At 40.6% G+C, this 27,947-nt stretch overlaps 2 protein-coding genes and 1 long non-coding RNA gene across 3 annotated transcripts; all 3 read right to left on the bottom strand.

The window, feature by feature from the left end:
• Positions 1 to 1,524: 1,524 nt before the first annotated feature.
• On the bottom strand, positions 1,525 to 4,585 carry LOC311508973. Its single transcript, XR_014699773.1, has 4 exons — positions 3,979 to 4,585; positions 2,596 to 2,721; positions 1,796 to 1,953; positions 1,525 to 1,591 (listed from the first exon to the last, which is right to left on the bottom strand). It is a non-coding gene; the product is annotated as an uncharacterized lncRNA (long non-coding RNA).
• A 6,568-nt stretch (positions 4,586 to 11,153) lies between these two features.
• On the bottom strand, positions 11,154 to 22,952 carry LOC311508894 (uncharacterized protein). Its single transcript, XM_084573881.1, has 4 exons — positions 20,514 to 22,952; positions 18,018 to 18,250; positions 17,385 to 17,806; positions 11,154 to 13,391 (listed from the first exon to the last, which is right to left on the bottom strand). The coding sequence occupies exons 1-4, from the start codon at positions 21,897 to 21,899 to the stop codon at positions 11,941 to 11,943; spliced, it is 3,492 nt and encodes a 1,163-aa protein (XP_084430007.1). The 5' UTR covers positions 21,900 to 22,952; the 3' UTR covers positions 11,154 to 11,940.
• A 711-nt stretch (positions 22,953 to 23,663) lies between these two features.
• LOC311508639 (nuclear factor 7, ovary-like) lies at positions 23,664 to 27,879 on the bottom strand. The gene has a single exon (XM_084573504.1). The coding sequence runs from the start codon at positions 27,646 to 27,648 to the stop codon at positions 26,260 to 26,262; it is 1,389 nt and encodes a 462-aa protein (XP_084429630.1). The 5' UTR covers positions 27,649 to 27,879; the 3' UTR covers positions 23,664 to 26,259.
• Between the last annotated feature and the right edge of the window lie 68 nt (positions 27,880 to 27,947).

Here is a 27,947-nt window from a genome sequence, read left to right on the forward strand (position 1 = left end):
AGACTGTCCTCTCCCACTTGAGTGTTTGCTTTCACTGAAACACGTTTGCTTCCTGACTCACTACGGTGGTGGAGCTTAGGCCCGGTGTTCTTATTGCGCACTTCATAAAAGACTTCCTGTCACCAGGCAGCTGTGTCTTACTCAGAGATTTCCTCCACAATTCAAAGTCTTATGTGGCCCTGTGGTAGTGTCGATGAAAAATTGTGGCCCCCTCCATTATTTAGGTTGCCCATCCCTGGTGTAGGCCAACCAGGTTCGCTCTCAAAATGGCAGGGAAAAAAAATGCAAACAGCGAAATGACAGTGGTCTTACTTCTGTGGAAGTCAGTGTTTGTCGTCATTATGTTGATGTGTGACATTTACAGTAAATCTGGCTCTTTGCAGCAACACAGTAAAAATTGTGGCTCTTAGCCTCTGACTGGTTGGCCACCCCTGAACTAAACTCTCGTATGATGTTTAACAGTGCATGACAGCTAAAACATAACTTTAATGTTATCACAGATTAGAAAGATGTCTTTCATCTTATTGTTTTAGTTTTACAGGCCACAACTTTCCTGTTTTATCTCAGTAATTTTATCATTTTTACAGCAGAACATTTAGCAGCTAACTCACATTCAACAGTAAACAGTACAAGCTAAAGCCTTTCACCTTAAAACATTAAATTTGTAAGCCTTATTTTGATTTGATTCACAATTATATAAAAAAAAATATTATTTGTGTTTGTGCTTTGAAGCTGATGATAAATTAAGTGGATATTTGTCTATAGTACACAGTATATATATATATATACATATAATTTTAGGTATGATGCAAATTGGACAACAGCCCCCCCCCCCCTTAACAAGAGGAGATTTACAGACCCCTGCACTAACTATTCTAACCATGGAGTCAGACCTTAAAAGAGGCCTTTTAATTTTTTTTTTTTTCAAAAAATGTAACAATACAAATATAACACAAATAGAACAATAACATAATAATAAAAATAAAAGTAAAAAATAAATAAATAAATGCCCTTGTGACGGATCACAGCTATCTGTGAGATGCAGCTCCAGACTACAGACGACGACCAGGTGGATTATGGGGTGTTTTATTACAGCTCTTTTCCTGCAACACAGCATACAGCACCACAGTGGTTAGGGAAATCACATCACAGTCTCGGGATAACACCACAGTGGAGTCCTCTTTTCTCTGTGCAGTATTTAACAGTAAAATAAAATACCGAAACCTACTCATATAAAATAAAAATAAAAATTACATCCTAGCGTGATCGTATAGTGTATATTGTTATTCCACAAATCATAAATGAAAAATCCCCACATATCCATTATATGACATGAAATGTCTTTCAAGAACACATTTAACATTTACCTTGAGGTAAGTATAAAAATCACAAGTAGCTCATTAACATTAAATTCAGAGATAGATAACAAATGCGAGCCATCTATCCGAACGATGAAAAAGGCTGCCCACAGACTTGTATACAAAAAAAACATCATGAAAAGTTACATAAAAAGTGCACAACGTATTACCTGCAACACAGCATACAGCACCACAGTGGTGAGGGAAATCACATCTCAGTCTCGGGATAACACCTAACACGAGGGAAACATTTAAGCTAGTTTAGCAACATTAACAAGTCTCTAACATCATTTTACGGTCTAGTAAGTCACAGTTATTACTCAAAAGTGTCAGCATAAGTCACAGTGAGTACTTGACATGGTAAAATGTGGAGTATAACTTCTGGAACATTAAAGGAAATAATTAATAATCCCGGACCATGCAAGAGGACGTCTTACCACAGTGGAGTCCTCTTTTCTCTATGCAGTACCCACACCAACCACTGCGCCAGTAGATGGCGGTGTTGCACCTTTTTCTGCCATAATTTAACAGGCATAGATCTACTCCATTACACTTATGCCTTCAGTTGCCCGATTATGAAACAGGATGACTCCATCTGCACAAGTAGAAAAAGACAAATGATTAGCGATCAAAACGGCAGTTAACACCGCCAGCTTTTTTAGAATGCGTCTGTATTGCCGGAAAAAAAACAACAAGAACAGTTATCCCAACAATGGCGGCCAGCCAAAGTCTCACACAGGAATAACTATCGCTCTGATAATGATAGCGACCGAACAACTGTTGCTTGCAGTGTTGTTCACGTTAAAGCAGGGGTGTAGATCCGATGTCAGGATTGGGGGGGGACACAAAAGTGATCTTTGTTTTTTGTCGGTATGCAACTCATACCATGGCACCATACCAATCATTTCTTTTTAGATGTGAATGTAAAATGTGAAGAATGTGAAGTCTGAAAATACATTTGTTCAATTTCAAATAATTTTTATTGGGGGGGACAATTCATGTTTTTCACAAATTGGGGGGGACATGTCCCCCCCATCCCCCCCGGGATCTGCACCCATGCGTTAAAGCGTATGTAAACGTTAGCATGGTGGTTGTGTTTAAAAGCTAACGAGCTGATGGGAAAAGATGCAATGCTAATTGTAGCAACAACTGTTTAGATTAATACGACAAAAATAAAACTGCAAACACTATAAATGAACATAAAGTTAACTAGGCAGTATGGGTTGACCGAACTTACCTGCAATTTAGTGAACGATAGCCTACGGTGCAGACTCGGCCGTTGCTTCCACATAAGAGGAACACCTGGGCCAATCGGAGTGGCTCTTATGGTCTATTTCGCCCGATGACTGTGGCACAGAACTCCCTTAAATAAACCGGTAGGAAAAATACAAAAATGTAAAATAACAAAATATCATGTACAATAAATAAATAATAAGTTTTTTTTAATTCTCAAATCAACAATCAACAATGAATATGAATATAAATTATTAATCATTCATATTGATTAATCATGTTGATAACAACAAGTTTGATATTTATCTTAAATTTAAAAAAAAAAAAATACATTTATCAATTTCCTGCACCTGTCTTAGACGTCCATATAACCTCCAGAAAAGTTATCTAGTCTGACGATCAAATGTTGAACGGCATATTGACGTCTATTAGCCTAGCCTAGCTCTTTCTTTCATAGGATAACATTAACTTCGTGGTCATCACCATGGCTCTCAAGTCTCACGCATTGGGCGTGAGACACACGCATTTCAACCCGTTCACACGTCACACCTTGTATTTCTCACGCAGAGAAATATTTTTTAAAACAGTGGAACAGGTCTGAATCAAGCGCGTTCCCGTAGAGTTCAGAGGCGCCTTTCACGCACCAGCCAATCAAATAAAAAGAACATAGCAACTGAACAGCCAATCAAAAAATAGCATTGCTGTATCCGGGCAAGATTTACATTTTCCCGGTTCAGACGCTCGCTGAGAAAACGACCGTCACGTCGAGTCACCTCACGCATTACAAAACTTCCGGGTCACGTAAACCCGACCAATTAAATATTAAAATCAGTCCTGTGTCCCGTTTTTCCATTTCTTATTTTTGACCTGAGCCTAAAATTGAAATATTCATTTTCGTTTTGTGTAAGATTAAAAAACAAATAACAAATTACCAGTCACTTTTTCATTTTTTGATTTTTGAATGCCCTTTGAAAATGGAAAGAACGACTGATACTGCCCCGTCCCCACCCCAACCAAATTCCTGCCGTTGCCGCCAAAATCTCACTTTGAACTCTTTGAAAACTTGAGATCCCTGTGAACAGTAACAGACATGAATACTTGTCGAGCAAAATTACTTTACAAACTACAATGACACAACTGTGTGGACAAATTTCCAACATCTTACCATCATATTACATTGATATAAATACATTCTGTTCATTGTTGGTTTTCATAACTGGCAAAAACAACTTGCACTAGCATGGGTAACTAACTAACTAACTAACGTTAGCATGGATTAACTACATGCGGTCGTCGACAAAGGACTAAACATGACACTGAAACAATATAATTTCGTAACCAGAAATATACCTTAATAAACATTCAATGTCATAAAACACATTCTCACCTGTGAAATGTTATCCCTTGCTGTTTGGTTTTTTCATTTCTTTCATTCGAACATCCATATGCAGCACAAAAGTCCGGCATCTTTAGAGTTGATCTGAATGCGGGAAAACTAATTTGGCGCTTCAGATCCCCGCTTCAAGATGGCGGCGGTGTTACCATATGCTTCGATGCCCAAGGCCCCCTTATGAGCTCTGCTCAAAGGTAGGCCTACTTATATCCAATGAGGATCTTCTCTTACAGAGTGGACACTCACGCGTTTCTCTTTCTGTCCAGCGCTTCTTCAGACATTCTTTACAGAAGCTGTGTTTGCACGACAGAATAACTGGATCTTTAAAAATGTCTTCACAGAGAATACAGTTGAGATCTTCCTCTTTTTCGGCCGCCATGTTTACTTCCTCTCTACACTCAGATACTTTGACTTCAGTTTTTTCTTCTTAATCTCTTATTTCTACCATCAACAGCAGGTACAGTACTTTACCACCAGCAGCATTCCCACCAGTATTCCCTGCGGTAACGTTTGAGTCCTTCTTCAAAGGAAAGTCAGAGAATTTGGTCTGAAAGTTGAGACTGTCCTCTCCCTCTTGAGTGTTCGCTTTCACTGAAACACGTTTGCTTCCTGACTCACTACGATGGTGGGGTGGAGCTTCTTATTGCACACTTCATAAAAGACTTCCTGTCACCAGGCAGCTGTGTCTCACTCAGAGATTTCCTCCACAATTCAAAGTATAAGGGACACACATCTTTTGTAAATTAAGATTAAAATAATTCAGATTTGCCTTCAGCTTTTTCTCTTGGTAGCAACGTGACGTTTACAGATATTAACTGAATCTTTTGCTGCAGAGACTTTGCAGAATAATAATGTTATCCTCTGATATTTTGCTCCATTTCTAATCTGTTAATTCCTCTTTATATCACGCATCATAGACAAATGTAGGAAACCTTTGTGAAATTACTGGGAAACACTTAATCTCTGAGATCATCTATTATAATCTCAGAGATTCAACAGAACATGAATCATGAAAAAAATATAATAATCCTTGATTCTTTAATCGCAATAGTTCACAAATATTTAAATACTTGGATCAATTACTATTTTAGTTCCTTCACTGTAATTTTTGTTCATATTATTTGATCCCCCATAAAACAGGTAAGTTAAATACAGTATAAGAAGTCTTAATACTTAAAGTGCTAAACATGTAAATACATGAAAACATGCATAAATCTCGGGTCTCTTTGGTCAAAACAGCTGTGCCTTTACATCCTACACCCGGACATGAGCTTTTGGACATCGGATTACGTTTCTCGGACACTTTTATCACCGATCTCCCATCTGTCCCTGAGATCGCCAGAACACCGGTGGCTTCGCACTCTACCCGGCTGGGAGGAAGTGCTCGCAGGCGGCGCAGAGATCGTAAACAAAGGCGAGGGAAACGCGGAGGGCTAAAAGCGAAGCTAAGACTAACACCACACCGACTCCCCTTGCCCAGCATCTTCCTCGCTAATGTTCGGTCTTTGGCTAACAAGATGGACGAGATACGACTACGCCTCGCCCACAGTAAGAGACTTTTGGACTGTAATGTCATGATTCTCACCGAAACATGGCTACACGGCGGTGTACCGGACAGTGCTATCGAGCTAGCCGGACGCTACACACACCGGGCGGATAGATCAGCTGATGACTCCGGCAAGACCAGAGGCGGAGGTTTGTGCATTTATGTCAACAAAGCTTGGTGTACGGACTCTGTTGCTCTTGGAAGCCACTGCTCAGCTAACCTGGAGTTTCTCATGGTTAAGTGTAGACCTTCCTATCTGCCACGGGAATTCACATCCACCATCATCACTGCTGCTTATATTCCACCGGATGCTAATGCTAAGCTCGCAATGAACGAACTTTATGCGGCCATTAGTAAACAACAGACTGATCACCCGGAGGCTGCTTTTATTGTTGCGGGTGATTTTAATCACTCAAACTTAAAGACTGTACTCCCCAAATTCCACCAGCATGTTTCCTGCCACACCAGAGGAAACAAGACTTTGGACCATGTTTACACAAACATGGCTGCCGCTTACACCGCGACCCCCCCTCCCCCACATCGGACAGTCAGATCACCTTTCTTTGTTCCTCACCCCCAAATATTCACCCCTCATCAACCGTGTCAGGCCATCAGTGAGGACCATCAAGGTGTGGCCAGCAGAGACAGACTCTGTACTCCAGGACAGGTTTCAACACACGGACTGGAGTACTTTTGCTTCTCAAGCCACCTGTGGCTCACACTTGGACATTGACAATTATGCCTCCTCTGTTATGGACTACATCACCACCATCATCGTTGACGTCACGACAGAGAAGCAGATCACCACGTACCCCAACCAGAAGCCATGGATGAACAAGGAGGTGCGGCTCCTGCTGAAGGCCTGTAACACTGCCTTCAGATCAGGGGATGCACAGGCCTACAGCACATCCAGGGCTAACCTGAGGAGGGGCATCAAGAAGGCCAAGCACTGCTACAAGCGGAAGATAGAGGGTCACTTTTCCAACTCTGACCCCCGACGCATGTGGCAAGGCATCCAGGCCATCACCGACTACAAGCCCAGCAACCCCACCCCCACAGCCACGGACGTCTCCTTCCTGAACGAGCTAAACTACTTCTACGCTCGCTTTGAGAGGGACAACGGAGACACCGCCACCAAGACAACACTCCCTGCAGACCACCAGCCCCTCTCACTCTCCCCCACTGATGTCCACACGGCACTGAGCAGAATCAACGCACGCAAGGCTGCTGGACCAGACGGCATCCCAGGACGTGTGCTCAGAGCATGTGCGGAGCAGCTCACCAGGATCTTCACGGACATTTTCAACCTGTCCCTCGCCCAAGCAGCTGTGCCAACATGTTTTAAAGCGACATCCATCGTGCCAGTGCCAAAACACTCCAAGCCGACGTGCCTCAACGACTACCGCCCTGTAGCACTCACACCCATCATTATGAAGTGCTTTGAGCGACTGGTCCTGGCGCACCTGAAGGACTCCCACCCTCCCACACTGGACCCACACCAGTTCGCCTACCGCAGCAACAGGAGCATAGATGATGCAGTCTCCACAGCTCTGCACTCTGTGCTCTCACACCTGGACAATAACCACACCTATGCACGATTGCTGTTTGTTGACTTCAGCTCAGCATTCAACACTGTCATCCCCTCCAAGTTAATCACCAAACTTGGAGCACTGGGCACCAACACCGCCCTCTGCAACTGGATCATGGACTTTCTTACCAACAGACCACAACACGTGAGGTCAGGCCACATCTCCTCCACCACTGTCACACTCAACACCGGTGTGCCACAAGGCTGTGTGCTGAGCCCCTTTCTGTACTCCCTCTTCACCCACGACTGCAGACCTGTGCATGGATCCAACTCCATCATCAAGTTCGCAGACGACACCACCGTGATTGGTCTCATCACCAACAACGACGAGACAGCCTACAGAGAAGAGGTACAGCACCTGGCCACATGGTGCGCCGACAATAACCTGTTCCTTAACACCAGCAAGACCAAGGAGCTCATTGTGGACTTCAGGAAGGAGAGAAGAACCACGCATGACCCCATTCACATGAACGGAATGGAGGTCGAACGTGTCTCCAGCTTCAAGTTCCTGGGGACCCACATCTCGGAGGACCTGTCCTGGACCACCAACACCTCCAGCCTGGTCAAGAAAGCTCACCAGCGCCTCTTCTTCCTGAGGACACTGAAGAAGAACCATCTGTCTTCAGCCATCCTGGTGAACTTCTACCACTGCGTGATTGAGAGCATCCTAACCAACTGTGTCACAGTCTGGTATGGAAGCTGCTCTGCTGCGGAGCGCAAACACCTGCAGCGCGTAGTGAAAACTGCCCAGCGCATCACAGGAACTCCACTCCCTGCCATTGAGGACGTCCAGAAGAGGCGCTGTCTGCGTCGTGCCCGCAGCATTCTGAAGGACTCCTCCCACCCGGCACATGGACTATTTTCCCTCCTGCCCTCAGGCAGGCGTTTCAGAAGCCTCCGGACAAGGACCAGCAGACTGAGGAATAGCTTTTTCCCCAGAGCTGTGATCTTACTGAACTCGAACCCCCGCTGACCCCTACACACCAATTCACACCCCTTAACTCATCATTCAATCACTGACCAAAGACTTTTACACCACCACCACTGCACTGTTGGACTGCTCTGCACATGCTCACTTTATACAATCTGTTTGCACAGTACTATGTAACGAATATTGCACTAGTCTAGTAACTTAGATAGCCACTGCTATTATTTATTTTTGCACTGCAAGTTGCTCACGTCATCTGTTTTTGTATCGCCTAATTTATCATCTGCCATCTCCTCTATTGTAAATTATGTTATGCTAGTTCCTGTTTATAGTCTACTCACAATTAATGAACAAATCCATCTGTATAATATGTTCATAGTACCTCACTCAATCGTTATGTACATCTTGCTCATTAACCTGTATATATGGTCTCATCTGTACATAGGTTCTAATCTGTAAATATTGTCCATATGCTGTACCATACTTATATACCATAATATTTATGCCACGTGCACTTACTGCCTATTGCACTTCTGGTTAGATGCTAAACTGCATTTCGTTGCTCTGTACATGTACATGTGTAATGACAATAAAGTTGAATCTAATCTAATCTAATAAAGTGAATGTGCAGTTATTACAACATATTTAAAAGTGTACAGTATTTACATTGTAGAACTTGTCACCAAATACATGTTCAATAGTGCAGCTTTAAAGTGGTCCAGTTTAAACATATATTGTTCGCTTATGTTACGTAAAACATTCAAAGTTAGTTTTAGAATAGTTTTAATTATTAAAAAAAAAAAAAAAAAAAAAATCCACCAGGACTTCATATGTGTTAAAGTGTTAATGCTCAAACAATACATGATTAATTCAACTCATTATTATAGTAATAATAATAAAAAAAATAGAGATTTTAAAAAGTTAAAGTAACATGAAAAAAAGTTATCACTTGATTAACTAAACTCCCATATGTTGTTTTACAGTGTATGACAGCTAAAACATAACTTTAATGTTATCACAGATTAGAAAGATGTCTTTCATCTTATTCTTTTAGTTTTACAGGCCACAACTTTCCTGTTTTATCTCAGTAATTTTATCATTTTTACAGCAGAACATTTAGCAGCTAACTCACATTCAACAGTAACAGTACAAGCTAAAGCCTTTCACCTTAAAACATTAAAGTGTTCAGAGTCTCCACTGAGCATCTCTTTATACATCAGCTCATCATCTAATGTGGCACTACTGTTACAGAGACCTGCAGAGGTACGATCTTTATCGGGTCGTCATCCCAGGTGCTGATGTATGGAAACAGTCTGTCGGTGAAGGTGTGTGTGAAGGTGTGTATGTGTTCGTCTGTGTCAGAATCAGAGAACGTCAGTCGTCCTCCGTCCTGTTCCAGCTTCACTCTGATCTTCTTTGGGTTCATCGCCACCATCACGTCAGATCCTGTGTCAAACGGTGAAAGGGATTTGTATTCACTGTTGCTGAACATCAGCCTCCACAGACCGGGCCATATGACTCCTTTCCTTGGGTCTTTTTCGAAGGAAAGTCCGAGAATTCGTTCTAAAAGTTGAGACTGTCGTCTTCATCTTGTTGAGTCTCTGCTCTCAATGGAAGAACAGGTTTGCATCTTTCCAGGGGTGGAGCTTGTCTCAGGCGTTCTTATTGCGCACTTCATAGAAGACTTCCTGTCACCAGGCAACTGTGTCTGACTCTGAGATTTCATCCACTATTCAAAGTATAAGCGACACACATGTTGTGTAAATTAAGATTAAAATAATTCAGATTTGTCTTTAGCTTTTTCTCTTGGGAGCAATTTGTATAACTTTTATACAAATATTTTATAGTAAACACTTGAGTAGTTTTATTTTGGAACACTGCATTCTTGTCAGTCTTTGTTACAGTACATACCATTTCTCATTTTCAATTAACAAATAAACTCATAAATACTCCAAGAATCTTTAAATAAGTAAAAACTGCAATACCACAATGTAAAAATGCTCCATGGAAGTAAAACCTTGAATATGAACATGTAAAAGTACTTAATATGCAGGAACAAAAATATTAATTCATATTATTAACTTCCAGAGTAGGGTTTATTTGAAAAACTGCATTTGATAATTTAATTCACCTACTGTAAATGAATCAAACACTCACCGGTGGCTTCTGTGACATGTAATTGTTTTTAATGACTTTTTTGATATCATATAAAGCGGAATGAAATGGAAATGATACAGTACTCGAGTAACTTGTTCAGTTTAACATATTTCATACAGATTAATATGCGACTAGTTTTTTCATACTGACCCGAGAAAAGTTCATTTTATTCCCAACACGTGCTTTTCACAGGGTTAATATGTATGCCGAATTAAACATAAGACGCTACCATACACATTAAATGACTATAATTATCACTGTTACCTGCTCCTGTCGTAAAAGTCTTTATTTTCTCTATAAATGTGCCTTTTCTACACGAGGCTTCGTGCGAATGTCAGTTACTGAGAAGGCGGACGTGTTTGAACTCTGCACCTTATTCCGTTGTTTTGTTGTTTCACTGTCAGCGGCTCCGCTTCGGTCTGAGAGTAAAAACGAGTCCCGGACAGAAGAGTTGTTCTCCTGCTGAGCTGAAATACACCTGTAACACCTCTGCAGAGGAAACTACGAGCCATGTTGTGGTTTGCTTATCCTCAGCGCTTCACCTTTCAACTGTCACTTCGTCTACGACACGTAGCGTAACGTAAGGTAAACATAAGAGACGTAAGAAAAATACAACAAAAAACCTTTAACTTGAAATATGAGAAAAATACGTTGTACCAAAGGTAATAAAAATAAGTAGAATAAAATTAAATCATTTATAAGGAATAGAAATTATTATTTTACACTATTATTATTATTATTATTATTATTATTATATTTCAAACAAGGAGTGGAGGTTAAAAATGGTCTTATTGTGAAATATGTGCAAAATACTTTATACTAATAAAATTAAGTTTAATAAAAAGTTTAATTAATAAAATTTGGGGGATTGAGTACCGACCTTATAAAGTGGTTTATTTCAAATATGTCTTCTGTGTAAAAATTTGTGAAATCACTGGGAAACTTTCAAACACAAGAAATATGATTTTTATTTTTCACCTGCTGCAAGAAAATATTTTTACACAAACCCAACTCTACTTTTTCCACTGTTACACGTAAAGCACATTACATTAGATAATTACATAAATCATGAAAAAACATTAATAATGAACAAATAACTGTTAATTAATTAATTACACTCACAGAATACTACTACAACTTACTTCCATTTCTAATTTTATAATCAATTTTATTTCCCTCACCATGATTTGGTTCAAATTATTTAATCTCTATAAAATAATTCACACCGTAATAACAACAGAAAGAAGAATTATATAAGTCTTAAAAATACTCTGACACTAAAAGCTGTTAATGTTGATAAATGACTTGATAAAAACCAGACTCTTAATCCGTAAAAAGCAAAACACATGAAAACATGTATGACGTTAATATACAGTTATTACACATTTTAAAAAAGTGAAACACCAGAATTTTTGAAGTAACAAAAAGACTTTAAAGTTAAAGTAACATGAAAAAAGAAAAGTTATCACTTTATTCAACTAAAGTCCCATATGATGTTTTACAGCGTATGACAGCTAAAACATAACTTTAATATTATCACAGATTATAAAGATGTCTCTCATCTTATTGTTTTAGTTTTACAGGCCACAACTTTCCTGTTTTATCTCAATAACTTTATAATTTTTACAGGAGAACATTTAGCAGCTAACTCACATTCAACAGTAACAGTACAAGCTAAAGCCTTTCACCTTAAAACATTAAAGTGTTCAGAGTCTCCACTGAGCATCTCTTTCTACATCAGCTCATCATCTGATGTGGCACTACTGTTACAGAGACCTTCAGAGGTACGACCTTTATCGGGACGTCACCCCAAGTGCTGATGAATGGAAACAGTCTGTCAGTGAAGGTGTGTGTGAAGGTGTGTATGTGTTCGTCTGTGTCAGAATCAGAGAACGTCAGTCGTCCTCTGTCCTGGTCCAGCTTCACTCTGATCTTCTTTGGGTTCTTCACCACCGTCACGTCAGATCCTTTATCAAACGGTGAAAGTGATTTGTATTCACCTTTTTCGAACCTCAACCTCCACAGACTGTCCGATATGACTCCTTTCCTTGGGTCTGACTCTGTTGCCACGCCCAGGCCGAAGGCCTTGTTGTCTCCAACCTCCACCTCCCAGCTGTGGCAGCCTGAGTCAAAACCCTCAGAGCCCACGACTCCAAAGAAGCGGTCCATCCTCTCTGGGTTGTCAGGAAGCTGCTGCTTCATCTCTACCTTCACCTTCCTCAGACTGGTCAGATCGTCAGACAGGACGACTTGTGGATTAGCAGTGTTTGGATCCAGAATCACAGGACTGTAAGACACCATCTCCTTCATCTTGGTCCAGATGTTGAAGCTCAGGTTGCCCAGATGTTTGGCCACGTCTATCAGAGCTCCTGAGGACAGCTCTGGATCTTCAGGCAGAGGTTGCTGCTGGACTCTTTCCTCTGCAGCCTTGTAGTTCTGCAGGAACGAGGCGTCTCCAGCTCTCAGCTCCTTCTCTGTGGCTTTGATTGTGCTGGAAAGAGCAGTAATCTCTCTGCTCAGAGCCTTAATCTTCTCCTTCATCACCTGACTCTTCTGCTCCTCCTCCTCCTTCAGTGCAGCCATCCTGGCCTCCTCTTCCTCATCTAGAAACTGATGAAGCTTCCTGAACTCCTCCTTGATCTTCGACATGGTGATTTCTGCCTGATCTTTAATGTGCTCTGCTGTTTGATCACAGTCTCCCTTCACTTGATGAATGAGCCTCAGTTTAGTTTTTAAAGGTTTTAAGGAATCCTCAAGTTCTTTCTTACGTTCCTCAGCTGCTGCTTCAGTAGCTTTGACTCTGTGGTTGCTGTGGGTTTCTGAATCTCTGCAGACGCTGCACACCAGCTGCTGGTCGTCCATACAGAAGAAGCTGAGTTTCTCAGAGTGCACACTGCAGACTGGAACAGACTCTGAGGCTTCCTCCTTAAAAAAGGCCTTGTATGGGCTCTTCTGCTCAAAGTGAGGAGGGCTATCCATTGAGGATCTTCTCTTACAGAGTGGACAATCACGTGTTTCTCTTTCTGTCCAGTGTTTCTTCAGACATTCTTTACAGAAGCTGTGGCTGCACGACAGAATGACTGGATCTTTAAAAATGTTTTCACAGAGAGTACAGCAGAGATCTTCCTCTAATCTGGTCGCCATGTTTACTTCCTCTCTAAACTCAGATACTTTCACTTTAGTTCTTTCTTTTTAATCTCTTATTTCTACCATCAACAGCAGCTACAGTACTTTACCACCAGCAGCATTCCCACCAGTATTCCCTGCGGTAACGTTTGAGTCCTTCTTCAAAGGAAAGTCCGAGAATTTGGTTTAAAAGTTGAGACTGTCATCTCCCACTTGCAGAGTGTTTGCTTTCACTGCAACACGCTTGTTTCCTGATTCATTACAGGGGTGGAGCTTAGGTCCAGTGCTGTTATTGCGCACTTCATAAAGACTTCCTGTCACCAGGCAGCTGTGTCTGACTCAGAGATTTCATCCACTATTCAAAGTATAAGCGACACACATCTTTTGTAAATTAAGATTAAAATAATTCAGATTTGTCTGCAGCTTTTTGTCTCAGGAGCAACGTGCCGTTTGCAGATATGAACTGAATCGTCTGCTGCAGAATAATAATGTTTTTTCCTCTGAGTTTTTGCTCCATTTCTAATCTGTTAATTCCTCTTCATATCATGCACCATAGAGAAATGCAGGCAACCTTTGTGAAATTACTGGGAAACTTTCAAACATCAGAAATATGATTTTTTATTTTTCCACCTGCAGAAACAAAATAGTTTTACACCAACCCAACTCTACCTTTTCCACTGTTACACATACAGCACATGATGACAGTGTTTAATCAGAACAACATTATCAATAAAATATCAGTGAATCAAAGATTTTAGAGTTGGCCACAACAGGTTTTCATTCCTTTAAATTACATCATTAGACAGAATGGAGGATGAGCAGCAGCTGTATTTATGATCTCAGAAATTCAACAAAACATGAGTCTTACAAAAAATATAATAATCCTTGATTCTTAAATTACAATATTTCACATGTTTAAATGCTTGGATTAATAACTATTTTAGTTCCTTCACTATTATTTTGTTCATATTATTTGATCCCCGTAAAAAGGTAAGTTAAACACAATATAAGAAGTCTTAATACTTAAAGTGCTAAACATATAAATACATGAATACATGCATAAAGTGAATGTGCAGTTATTACATTTTTAAAAGTGTACAGTATTTAAACTGTAGAACTTGTCGCCAAATACATGTTCAATAGTGTAGCTTTAAAGTGGTCCAGTTTAAACATATATTGCATTAAAACGTTCACTTATGTTAAGTAAAACATTCAAAGTTAGTTTTTGAATAGTTTTCATTATTAAAAACAATCCACCAGGACTTCATATGTGTTAAAGTGTTAATGCTCAAACAATACATGATTAATTCAACTCATTATTATAGTAATAATAATAAAAAAAATAGAGATTTTAAAGTTAAAGTAACATGAAAAAAAGAAAAGTTATGACTTGATTCAACTAAACTCCCATATGTTTTACAGTGTACGACAGCTAAAACATAACTTTAATGTTATCGCAGATTAGAAAGATGTCTTTCATCTTAGAACATTTAGCAGCTAACTCACATTCAACAGTAACACTACAAGCTAAAGCCTTTCAAGGTTCAAGGTTCTTTATTAGGCCATTTGTGCATAAACCAGTCCAGGCACATTGGAATTCTTGTGCAGGGCTCTCACAGAGTCAACAGTTTAGTTAAAAAGAGAAGTATAAATATAGAAATCACTATACGACAAAAAATATAAATACAAAATGTAGAAGCACTATGCAACTGTAATATTACAATAAAAAAGCATGAAGGTGAGAGGGCAATGTTGGTGACAGAGTAATAAATAATAGTAAATAGATAAACTGGTTAGACTGGTTCTAGGAATGTGAGGTGGGGGTGAGGGGGAGAGAGGGGGAGAGAGAAAGCATTGGGAATATTGCACTGATGGACTATTGCACATTTATCAGGGAACTACAGAACAGATTGCACACTGTACAGAGATAACATCAAGTCAACTATTGCACATATGTACAGTTGCAATCACAATTATTCAACCCCCACTGCAAATAAGGTTTATTGGCAAAATGTACAAATTAGCAAAGGTTTGCAATAAACAAATCAAGCAAGAGCAACTTAGATAGCTCAACACAACTAATATTACAAGTGGTTTCTCCAAATTCAACACAAAATGCCACTTTTAATGACCACTGCAGTGTCAGAATTATTCAACCCCCTGAATAGAATTCCTCATGAGAGTACATATTTGGAAATCAGGTGTGATTTGAAGCTCCCCTGATGCAACCAATCAAGGTCTTTATTATTTGCATCAGGTGTGCTTGAGCTAGAACACCTCAAATACCTAGACTGTTGATGGTGATGTTGTATTGCATGTTGGAAATATGGCTAAGTCAAGAGAATTGTCCAAAAAATTCAGAGAAGAGATTATTGACTTACATAAACAAGGAAAAGGTTATAAAAAGATAGCAAGGGCACTGAATGTCCCTAGAGATACAGTTGGAAGCATAGTTCGCAAGTTTAAAGTGAAAGGAACAGTGGCTACACTACCTGGACGTGGCAGAAAGAAGAAGTTATCAATGGCTGCTACCAGAGTCCTGAGGAGGCAGGTGGTTAAAAATCCTCGACTGACTGCGAAAGACCTGCAGCAAGACTTGGTGGCAGCAGGGACTGAGGTTTCAGTGTCCACAGTAAGGCGCACACTAAATGTTGAAGGGCTCCATGCCCGAATTCCAAGACGTACACCACTACTGACCCAAAGGCACAAGAAAAGTCGGCTCCAATTTGCTCAACACTATATTGAAAAGCCAAAAAGGTTTTGGGATTCTGTTCTGTGGAGCGATGAAACAAAACTGGAACTTTTCGGGCCTATGGATCAGCGGTATGTCTGGAGGAGGAAGAATGAAGCATATGCAGAAAAGAACACCCTGCCTACAGTGAAGCATGGTGGTGGCTCAGTGATGCTCTGGGGCTGTTTTGCTTACTCTGGCACTGGAAACCTGCAGCGTGTAGAGGGCAAGATGGATTCAATCAAGTATCAGGAAATCCTGGGAGAAAATGTCATGCTGTCTGTGAGGAAGCTGAAGCTTGGACGTCATTGGACCTTCCAACAGGACAATGATCCCAAGCATACCTCAAAGTCCACCAAGGCTTGGTTTCAGAAGAAGTCCTGGAAGATATTAGAGTGGCCATCACAGTCGCCTGACTTGAACCCCATTGAAAATCTGTGGTGGGATTTGAAAAAGGCGGTTGCAGCACGCAAACCCAAGAACATTAGTGAACTGGAGGCCTTTGCCCATGAGGAATGGGCTAAGATTCCCCAGGAACGCTGCCAGAAGCTGGTGTCTGGCTATGCATCACGTTTGCAGCAGGTCATAACAGCAAAAGGGTGCTCTACTAAGTATTAAAGTTGCTTATCATTAAGGGGTTGAATAATTTTGACAATGCAGTGGTCATTAAAAATGATATTTTTGTGTTGAATTTGGAGAAACCACTTGTAATATTAGTTGTGTTGAGCTATCTAAGTTGCTCTTGCTTGATTTGTTTATTGCAAACAGGTACTAATTTGTACATTTTGCCAATAAACCTTATTTGCAGTGGGGGTTGAATAATTTTGATTGCACATGTAATTAAAGTGAGGTAGTGTTTGGTTATTTTTTGCACAAGTTCGGTAGTTATTGTTTTTTTTTGTTTTTCCATCAGTCTGACTGTGGCACTGATGATACTGTCTGCTCTGCTGTGTCTCAGGTTGTACGTTCAGTGTTTGTGTCTGAGCAGAGAGTGAGCTGGGTGGAGTGAGTCTCTGATGATTCCCTCTGCTTGTTTCCTACAGCGCTGCACGTACATACAGTCCTTGGAAGGAAGTTCTGTCCCTAAAATCTTCTCCGCTGTCTTTAAGACTCTTTGCAGAGCCTTCCTCTCTGCCTGTGTGGTGTTGCCGTACCAGACAGTGATGCCTGCGGTGAGGATGCTCTCTATCAGCCCTCTGTAGGCCTGGGTGAGGGGGCGGTGGTTCAGACCAGCTTTCCTGAGCAGCCTGATGAAATAGAGCCTTTGCTGGGCTTTTTTCACTGTGGCTGTGGTGTTGAGAGTCCAGCTCAGGTCAGATGTGACCTGCAGGGGGAGGATTCCTCCTGAAGTCCAGAATTATTTCCTTGGTCTTGTCTGTGTTGAGGACGAGGTCGTTCTCCTCTCCGTAGACCAGGATGTTGTTGACCAGGGTCCTGTATCCTGACTCGTCTCCCCCCTTGATGAGCCCCAGGATGGTGGTGTCATCAGCATATTTGATGATAATGGTGCCGTCCTGGGTGGAGACGCAGTCGTGTGTGTACAGGGTGAAGAGTTTGGGGCTGATGCAGCAGCCCTGTGGTGATCCTGTGCTGACCCTGAGCTCAGCAGGCACCCGTCCTCCCATCTTCACCACCTGTGGTCTTTCGGTCAGGAAATCCAAGATCCAGTTGCAGGTTGGAGTGGGGACTCCGAGGTCTGTCAGCTTCATGATCAGTCTGCCTGGGCGGATGGTGTTGAATGCAGAACTGTAGTCCAGGAGGAGCATCCTGGACTACGTTCTGCTGCTCTCCAGGTGTTGCAGGGTGTGGTGAAGGGCTTGCTACAGCGTCGTCCACTGATCGATTGGGACGGTATGCAAACTGGAGGGGGTCGACCGTGTCCGGGACCGTCTCATTGATGTGGGTGAGGACTATTTTTTCGAGGCACTTCATGGCGACTGGTGTGAGTGCCACTGACCTGAAGTCGTTTAGGGTGGGTGTGTCTGGTCTTTTGGGGACTGGTATGATGGTGGAGGTTTTGAAGATGCGGGGGACTACAGCCTGGGATAATGACATGTTGAAGATGTCAGCATACACACCGGCTAGCTGATCCCCACAGGCCTTCAGGACTCTGGGCGGCACTCCATCGGGTCCCACCACCTTGTGGGGGTTCACCTTCTTCAGAGCCTTCAGGAACTGTGCGTGTGTAACCTGGGAGGCAGTGTCCGTGGGGTCACAGGGGGCTTTTCATAAAAGGCTTCCTGTCACCAGGCAGCTGTGTCTGACTCTGAGATTTCATCCACTATTCAAAGTATAAGCGACACACATGTTGTGTAAATTAAGACTAAAATAATTCAGATTTGTCTTTAGCTTTTTCTCTTGGGAGCAACGTGTAGAACTTTTATACAAGTATTTTATAGTAAACACTTGAGTAGTTTTATTTTGGAACACTGCATTCTTGTCAGTTTTTGTTACAGTACATAACATTTCTCATTTTCAATTAACAAATAAACTCATAAATAATCCAAGAATCTTTAAATAAGTAAAAACTGCAATACCACAATGTAAAGATGCTCCATTGAAGTAAAACCTTAATTCATTATCTTGAGTATGAACATGTAAAAGTACTTAATATGCAGGAACAAAAATATTAATTCATATTATTAACTTCCAGACTAGGGTTTATTTGAAAGATGTTATATCATATGAAGCGGAATGAAATGGAAATAATACAGTACTTGAGTAACTTGTTCAGTTTAACATATTTCATACAGATTTATTGTCATGCAGTTAATATGCGACTCCATACGGACCCGAGAAAAGTTCATTTTATTCCCAACACGTGCTTTTCACAGGGTTAATATGTATGCCGAATTAACCATTAGACGCTACCATATACATTAAATGACTATATTTATCACTGTTACCTGCTGCTGTCGTAAAAGTCTTTATTTTCTCTATAAATGTGCCTTTTCTACACGAGGCTTTGTACGAATGTCAGTTAGTGAGAAGGCGGACGTGTTTGAACTCTGCACCTTATTCTGTTGTTTTGTTGTTTCACTGTCAGCGGCTCCGCTTCGGTCTGAGAGTAAAAACGAGTCCCGGACAGAAGAGTTGTTCTCCTGCTGAGCTGAAATACACCTGTAACACCTCTGCAGAGGAAACGACGAGCCATGTTGTGGTTTGTTTATCCTCAGCGCTTCACCTTTCAACTGACACTTCCGGGTATGGTGACGTCTACGACATGTGGCGTAACGTAAGGTAAACGTAAGAGACGTAAGAAAAATACAACAAAAAACCTTTAACTTGAAATATGAGAAAAATACGTTGTAGCAAAGGTAATAAAAATAAGTAGAATAAAATTAAATCATTTAAAAGGAATAGAAATTATTCTTTTACACTATTATTATTATTATTATTATATTTCAAACAAGGAGTGGAGGTTAAAAATGGTCTTATTGAGAAATATGTGCAAAATACTTTATACTAATAAAATTAAGTTTAATAAAAAGTTTAATTAATAATATTTTGGGGATTGAGTACCGACCTTATAAAGTGGTTTAATTCAAATATGTCTTCTGTGGGAAAATTTGTGAAATTACTGAGAAACTTTCAAACACAAGAAATATGATTTTATTTTTCACCTGCAGCAACAAAATATTTTTACACAAACCCAACTCTACTTTTTCCACTGTTACACATAAAGCACATTATTAATCAAATCTCAGTGAACCAATATATGTAGGTCAGAGTCTAGTTTTCATTAGTTTACATTAAATAATTACATAAATCATGAAAAAACATTAATAATTAACAAATAACTGTTGTTTTAATTACACTCACAGAATACTACTACAACTTACTTCCATTTATAAATTTATAATCAATTTTATTTCCCTCATCATGATTTGGTTCAAATTATTTAATCTCTATAAAATAATTCACACCGTAATAACAACAGAAAGAAGAATTGTATGAGTCTTAAAACTACTCTGACACTAAAAGCTGTTAATGTTGATAAATGACTTGATAAAAACCAGACTCTTAATCCGTAAAAAGCAAAACACATGAAAACATGTATGACGTTAATACTGTTATTACACATTTTAAAAAAGTGAAACACCAGAATTTTTGAAGTAACAAAAAGACTTTAAAGTTAAAGTAACATGAAAAAAGAAAAGTTATCACTTTATTCAACTAAAGTCCCATATGATGTTTTACAGTGTATGACAGCTAAAACATAACTTTAATATTATCACAGATTATAAAGATGTCTTTCATCTTATTGTTTTAGTTTTACAGGCCACAACTTTCCTGTTTTATCTCAGTAACTTTATCATTTTTACAGCAGAACATTTAGCAGCTAACTCACATTCAACAGTAACAGTACAAGCTAAAGCCTTTCACCTTAAAACATTAAAGTGTTCAGAGTCTCCACTGAGCATCTCTTTATACATCAGCTCATCATCTAATGTGGCTCTACTATTACAGAGACCTTCAGAGGTACGACCTTTATCGGGACGTCACCCCAGGTGCTGATGTATGGAAACAGTCTGTCAGTGAAGGTGTGTGTGAAGGTGTGTATGTGTTCATCTGTGTCAGAATCAGAGAACGTCAGTAGTCCTCCGTCCTGGTCCAGCTTCACTCTGATCTTTGTCGGGTTCTTCACCACCGTCACGTCAGATCCTGTGTCAAATGGTGAAAGGGTTTTGTATTCACCGTTGCTGAACATCAGCCTCCACAGACCGGGCCATATGACTCCTTTCCTTGGATTCCACTCTGTAACCACGCCCAGGACGAAGGCCTTGCTGTCTCCAACCTCCACCTCCCAGCTGTGGCAGCCTGAGTCAAAACCCTCAGAGCCCACGACTGAGAAGAAGTGGTCCATCCTCTCTGGGTTGTCAGGAAGCTGCTGCTTCATCTCTACCTTCCTCAGACTGGTCAGATCGTCAGACAGGACGACTTGTGGATGAGCAGTGTTTGGATCCAGAATGACAGGACTGTAAGACACCATCTCCTTCATCTTGGTCCAGATGTTGAAGCTCAGGTTGCCCAGATGTTTGGCCACGTCTATCAGCGCTCCTGAGGGCAGCTCTGGATCTTCAGGCAGAGGTTGCTGCTGGACTCTTTCCTCTGCAGCCTTGTAGTTCAGCAGGAACCAGACGTCTCCAGCTCTCAGCTCCTTCTCTGTGGCTTTGATCGTGCTGGAAAGAGCAGTAATCTCTCTGCTCAGAGTCTTAATCTTCTCCTTCATCATCTGACTCTTCTGCTCCTCCTCCTCCTTCAGTGCAGCCATCCTGGCCTCCTCTTCCTCGTCTAGAAACTGATGAAGCTTCCTGAACTCCTCCCTGATCTTTGACATGGTGCTTTCTGCCTGATCTTTAATGTGCTCTGCTGTTTGATCACAGTCTCCCTTCACTTGATGAATGAGCCTCAGTTTAGTTTTTAAAGGTTTTAAGGAATCCTCAAGTTCTTTCTTACGTTCCTCAGCTGCTTCTTCAGTAGCTTTGACTCTGTGGTTGCTGTGGGTTTCTGAATCTCTGCAGACGCTGCACACCAGCTGCTGGTCGTCCAGACAGAAGAAGCTGAGTTTCTCAGAGTGCACACTGCAGACTGGAACAGACTCTGAGGCTTCATCCTTAAAAAAGGCCTCGTATGGGCTCTTCAGCTCAAAGTTAGGAGAAAGGAATTCCTTTGAGGATCTTCTCTTACAGGTTGGACACTCGCGCGTTTCTCTTTCTGTCCAGTGTTTCTTCAGACATTCGTTACAGAAGCTGTGGCTGCACGAGAGGAGGACTGGATCTTTAAAAATGTTTTTACATAGAGTACAGCAGAGATCTTTATCTTGTTCGGTAGCCATGTTTACGTTCTCTCTAAACTCAGATACTTTGACTTCAGTTTTTTCTTCTTAATCTCTTATTTCTACCATCAACAGCAGCTACAGTACTTTACCACCAGCAGCATTCCCACCAGTATTCCCTGCAGTAACGTTTGAGTCCTTCTTCAAAGGAAAGTCCGAGAATTTGTTCTGAAAGTTGAGACTGTCGTCTTCGTCTTGTCGAGTCTCTGCTCTCACTGGAAGAACAGGTTTGCATCTTTCCGGGGTGGAGCTTGTCTCAGGTGTTCTTACTGCACACTTCATGTAAGACTTCCTGTCACCAGCTGTGTCTGACTCAGAGATTTCATCCACTATTCAAAGTATAAGCGACACATTTTTTTTGTAAATTAAGACTAAAATAATTTGGATTTGTCTTCAGCTGTTTCTCTTGGGAGCAACGTGTATACAAATATTTTATACTAATTACTTGAGTATTTTTATGTTGGGACACTGTATTTGTGTCAGTTTTGTTACAGAACATACCATTTACCATTTTCAATTAAAAAATAAACTCATAAATAATCCAAGAATTCTTAAATAAGTAACAACTGCAATACCACAATGTAAAAATGTTCCACTGAAGTAAAACCTTAATTCATTATCTTGATTATGAACATGTAAAAGTACTTAATATACAGAAAAAAAATGTTAATGCATTTTAATAACACCCAGACTGGGGCTTATTTGAAAAACAGCATTTGATAATTTAATTCACGTACTGTAAATGCATCAAACACTCACTGGTGGCTTCTATGTAATTATTTTTAATAATAACTTTTTGATATCGCATGAAGCGAAATGAAATTAAAATAATAGTTCTTAAAAATTGTAGCTGAGTAGCTGTTCAACATATTTCTCACAGATTTATTGTCATGTAGTTAATATGCGACTAGTTTTACAGAACTACCTTAAAAAAGTTCATTTTATTCCCAACACGTGCTTTTCACAGGGTTAATATGTATGCCGAATTAACCATATGAGGCTACCATATACATTAAATGACTATATTTATCACTGTTACCTGCTCCTGTCGTAAAAGTCTTTATTATCTCTATAAATATGCCTTTTCTACACGAGGCTTCGTGCGAAAGTCAGTTACTGAGAAGGCGGACGTGTTTGAACTCTGCACCTTATTCCGTTGTTTTGTTGTTTCACTGTCAGCGGCTCCGCTTCGGTCTGAGAGTAAAAACGAGTCCCGGACAGAAGAGTTGTTCTCCTGCTGAGCTGAAATACACCTGGAACACCTCTGCAGAGGAAACTACGAGCCATGTTGTGGTTTGTTTATCCTCAACGCTTCACCTTTCAACTGTCACTTCCGGGTATGGTGACGTAAACGGCACGTAGCGTAACGTAAGGTAAACGTAAGAGACGTAAGAAAAATACAACAAAAAACCTTTAACTTGAAATATGAGCAAAATACGTTGTACTAAAGGTAATAAAAATAAGTAGAATAAAATTAAATCATTTATAAGGAATAGAAATTATTCTTTTACACTATTATTATTATTATTATTATTATTATATTTCAAACAAGGAGTGGAGGTTAAAAATGATCTTATTGTGAAATATGTGCAAAATACTTTATACTAATAAAATTAAGTTTAATAAAAAGTTTAATTAATAATATTTGGGGGATTGAGTACTGACCATAAAAAGTGGTTTATTTCAAATATGTTTTCTGTGGAAAATTTTGTGAAATTACTGAGAAACTTTCAAACACAAGAAATATGATTTTTATTTTTCACCTGCAGCAAGAAAATATTTTTACACAAACCCAACTCTACTTTTTCCACTGTTACACGTAAAGCACATTGCATTAGATAATTACATAAATCATGAAAAAACATTAATAATTAACAAATAACTGTTAATTAATTAATTACACTCACAGAATACTACTACAACTTACTTCCATTTCTAATTTCATAATCAATTTTATTTCCCTCACCATGATTTGGTTCAAATTATTTAATCTCTATAAAATAAGTAAATAAATTCATCTTAATTCACACAGTAATAACAACAGAAAGAAGAATTATATGAGTCTTAAAAATACTCTGACAATAAAAGCTGTTAATGTTGATAAATGACTTGATAAAAACCCGACTCTTAATCCGTAAAAAGCAAAACACATGAAAACATGTATGACGTTAATATACAGTTATTACACATTTTAAAAAAGTGAAACACCAGAATTTTTGAAGTAACAAAAAAGACTTTAAAGTTAAAGTAACATGAAAAAAGAAAAGTTATCACTTTATTCAACTAAAGTCCCATATGATGTTTTACAGTGTATGACAGCTAAAACATAACTTTAATGTTATGTTGGGCCTGGTACTAAGGCACTCAGTATTGGGGTTTGGCTATCATGAATAATTAATAATTATCAAAAATAATTATTTATTATTAAATAATTGGATCTGAATTACTAGATCACCTCGGGGCACCACCCTTCTAGGAAGGGAAAATATAGCCAATTAATCAAAACAGTCTCATAAATTATACTAAATTGTCAATTTGGAGTTCGGATTAATAATTAACTTAATAACTATAACCAAAATTACCACGTTAACAACTAGTTACAGTTGAAGGAATTTGGAGTTCATGGCAGTGTAGAGGTTGGCAATATTCACTCTTGTGCAACATTAAACAGACAGGTATGTTTAAAAGACATTTATTAACAAGAATAAAATTAAACATACAAGTTAACTACAGTGTACTCAATACAGGTGTGTGTGTGTGTGTGCGTGTGTGTGTGTGTGTGTGTGTGTGTGTGAGCCAAAATGGCCGCTGGTTGTGGGTGTGCCAAGATGGCCGCCGGTTGTGGGCGTGCCAAGATGGCCGCCGGTTGTGGGCGTGTCAAGATGGCCGCCGGGCCTTGAGGTCTTGAACACAAAGGAAACAATGGCTGCTGAGTGGGGACACTCAGACCATGTGCTGGCCAGTAGATATGTGGAATGTGATAAGGGTTTTATGAGGTGCCAGGTTAGAGGAAGAGTGGTTAGTTAAGCATGCAAGACCCTGAGTCTATGTGTAGCATAATTTAAACTAACATCAAACCACTATACTATAAACAACTCAATATAAACAAATATCACATCAAATCAACATTTCTAACTCTAGCTTAGCTTAGCTTGACTAGGCCCAGGTCATACTACCAGATTTGGTGGAAAGTCAATTTCTGGTGTGTTGCTCCTTTAGCTGGCAGTTCCTGATAGAAGGCCAAACCGGGAAAAGTTGTAGTCCTTGCTGTGTGTTCCTGATGGCAGACGTTGGAGGGAAACCGGCCGCTCCTTGAGTCCTTTGAAGTGGCTTGTTAGCAGCTCGGTGCTAACTAGCCGTGTGGCTCCTGTTGTTTGGGAGTTTAGCCTGCAAACCTTCTGTTTGTTGGCTAAAAGACCTGGTGTAGATTCCTCAGCAGGATCTCGCTTCGCTGCTGTAAGGAGAACAGGCCTGGCACCCAGCTGCAGCCGAGCAGGAGGAGTTCCTATTTAAACCTCAGATTTCCCACCAGTCCACCAGAACTGAAGAAGCTACTCGGATGAGTGGTGAAACGTCTTCTGAACAACTCTACAAGTCCAGTTGCCTTTTTTTAAACCTTTTTTGGATATACCATGACCTGGATGACTGAGAACCTTCACAGACAGCTGGGGGGGTCTCCACGTGGAGGTGTGGAGTTGTAGAGGGTAAGATGATAAGAGAATAAGAGAGAGAGAGAGAGAGAGAGAGAACACTTCTTCTTCTTCTTTGTTTATTGGCAGATTACATCTCTTTGGTGCATACCGCCACCAACTGTACAGGAGTGTGCAAAGGGACTTGGCATACTATCATGGTACTCTATGGTTGAAGAGGAAACGTTATATTTATAAAAAAAATAAAAATAAAAAAAAAAAACATAGAAAATAAAAAAAATTAATGAGAGAGAACACTGGCAAAACAGCGCATTTTATATGACCTGATGACCTCAGAGGTCACATGCCACTGTCAGCCAGTGAACTGCTTGGTCAGTTTTTCACACCTGGAGGATTGTGGGAATCTGGTGCTTCCCTTTGTTTCCAAGACATGTGGTCAACTTGGTTAGGCATGGTGAGCTTCCATAGCTCACCACCAGGTTCAGATCCCAACAGTTATCACAGATTAGAAAAATGTCTTTCATCTTATTGTTTTAGTTTTACAGGCCACAACTTTCCTGTTTTATCTCAGTAACTTTATAATTTTACAGCAGAACATTTAGCAGCTAACTCACATTCAACAGTAACAGTACAAGCTAAAGCCTTTCACCTTAAAACATTAAAGAGTTCAGAGTCTCCACTGAGCATCTCTTTATACATCAGCTCATCATCTAATGTGGCTCTACTGTTACAGAGACCTGCAGAGGTACGATCTTCATCGGGACGTCATCCCAGGTGCTGATGTATGGAAACAGTCTGTCAGTGAAGGTGTGTGTGAAGGTGTGTATGTGTTCATCTGTGTCAGAATCAGAGAACGTCAGTCGTCCTCCGTCCTGGTCCAGCTTCACTCTGATCTTCTTTGGGTTCTTCACCACCGTCACGTCAGATCCTGTGTCAGACCGTGAAAGGGATTTGTATTCACCATTGCTGAACATCAGCCGCCACATATCAGCCCATATGACTCCTTTCCTCTGGTCTGACTCTGTTATCACGGCCAGGACGAAGGCCTTGTTGTCTCCAACCTCCACCTCCCAGCTGTGGCAGCCTGAGTCAAAACCCTCAGAGCCCACGACTGAGAAGAAGTGGTCCACCCTCTCTGGGTTGTCAGGAAGCTGCTGCTTCATCTCTACCTTCCTCAGACTGGTCAGATCGTCAGACAGGACGACTTGTGGATGAGCAGTGTTTGGATCCAGAATGACAGGACTGTAAGACACCATCTCCTTCATCTTGGTCCAGATGTTGAAGCTCAGGTTGCCCAGGTGTTTGGCCACGTCTATCAGCGCTCCTGAGGGCAGCTCTGGATCTTCAGGCAGAGGTTGCTGCTGGACTCTTTCCTCTGCAGCCTTGTAGTTCTGCAGGAACGTGGCATCTCCAGCTCTCAGCTCCTCCTCTGTGGCTTTAATTGTGCTGGAAAGAGCAGTAATCTCTCTGCTCAGAGCCTCAATCTTCTCCTTCATCATCTGACTCTTCTGCTCCTCCTCCTCCTTCAGTGCAGCCATCCTGGCCTCCTCTTCCTCATCTAGAAACTGACGAAGCTTCCTGAACTCCTCCCTGATCTTCCACACGGTGCTTTCTGCCTGATCTTTAATGTTCTCTGCTGTTTGATCACAGGCTCCCTTCACTTGATGAATGAGCCTCAGTTTAGTTTTTAAAGGTTTTAAGGAATCCTTAAGTTCTTTCTTACGTTCCTCAGCTGCTTCTTCAGTAGCTTTGACTCTGTGGTTGCTGTGGGTTTCTGAATCTCTGCAGACGCTGCACACCAGCTGCTGGTCGTCCAGACAGAAGAAGCTGAGTTTCTCAGAGTGCACACTGCAGACTGGAACAGACTCTGAGGCTTCCTCCTTAAAAAAGGTCTTGCATGGGCTCTTAAGCTCAAAGTTAGGAAATAGTTCCTTTGAGGATCTTCTCTTACAGAGTGGACACTCACGCGTTTCTCTTTCTGTCCAGTGTTTCTTCAGACATTCCTTACAGAAGCTGTGGCTGCACGAGAGGAGGACTGGATCTTTAAAAATGTTTTCACAGAGAGTACAGCAGAGACCTTCCTCTAATCTGGTCGCCATGTTTACGTCCTCTCTAAACTCTGATACTTTCACTTTAGTTTTTTCTTCTTAATCTCTTATTTCTACCATCAACAGCAGCTACAGTACTTTACCACCAGCAGCATTCCCACCAGTATTCCCGGTAACGTTTGAGTCCTTCTTCAAAGGAATGTCAGATAATTTGGTCTGAAAGTTGAAACTTCGTCTTCGTGTTGTCGAGTGTTTGTTTTCACTGCAACATGTTTCCTTCCTGATTCATTCCAGGGGGTGGAGCTTAGGTCCAGTTATTGCGCACTTCATAAAAGACTTCCTGTCACCAG

The sequence above is a fragment of the Chelon labrosus genome (assembly GCF_963514085.1).
Source record: "Chelon labrosus genome assembly, chromosome: 23".
Classification (NCBI taxonomy): domain Eukaryota; kingdom Metazoa; phylum Chordata; class Actinopteri; order Mugiliformes; family Mugilidae; genus Chelon; species Chelon labrosus.

Bases quoted from the DNA above. Each gene is read 5' to 3' on its own strand.
- LOC311508894 (XM_084573881.1), bottom strand. From the start codon at position 21,899: ATGGCTACCGAACAAGATAAAGATCTCTGCTGTACTCTATGTAAAAAC. The intron at 17,807-18,017 runs GTCAGTGGCACT...CCTGGACTACAG, and splicing joins CCCACCCTAAACGACTTCAG to TTCTGCATTCAACACCATCC. The intron at 13,392-17,384 runs GTCACATCTGAC...GAGATTAAAAAG, and splicing joins GAGGAATCCTCCCCCTGCAG to AAAGAACTAAAGTGAAAGTA.
- LOC311508639 (XM_084573504.1), bottom strand. From the start codon at position 27,648: ATGGCGACCAGATTAGAGGAAGGTCTCTGCTGTACTCTCTGTGAAAAC.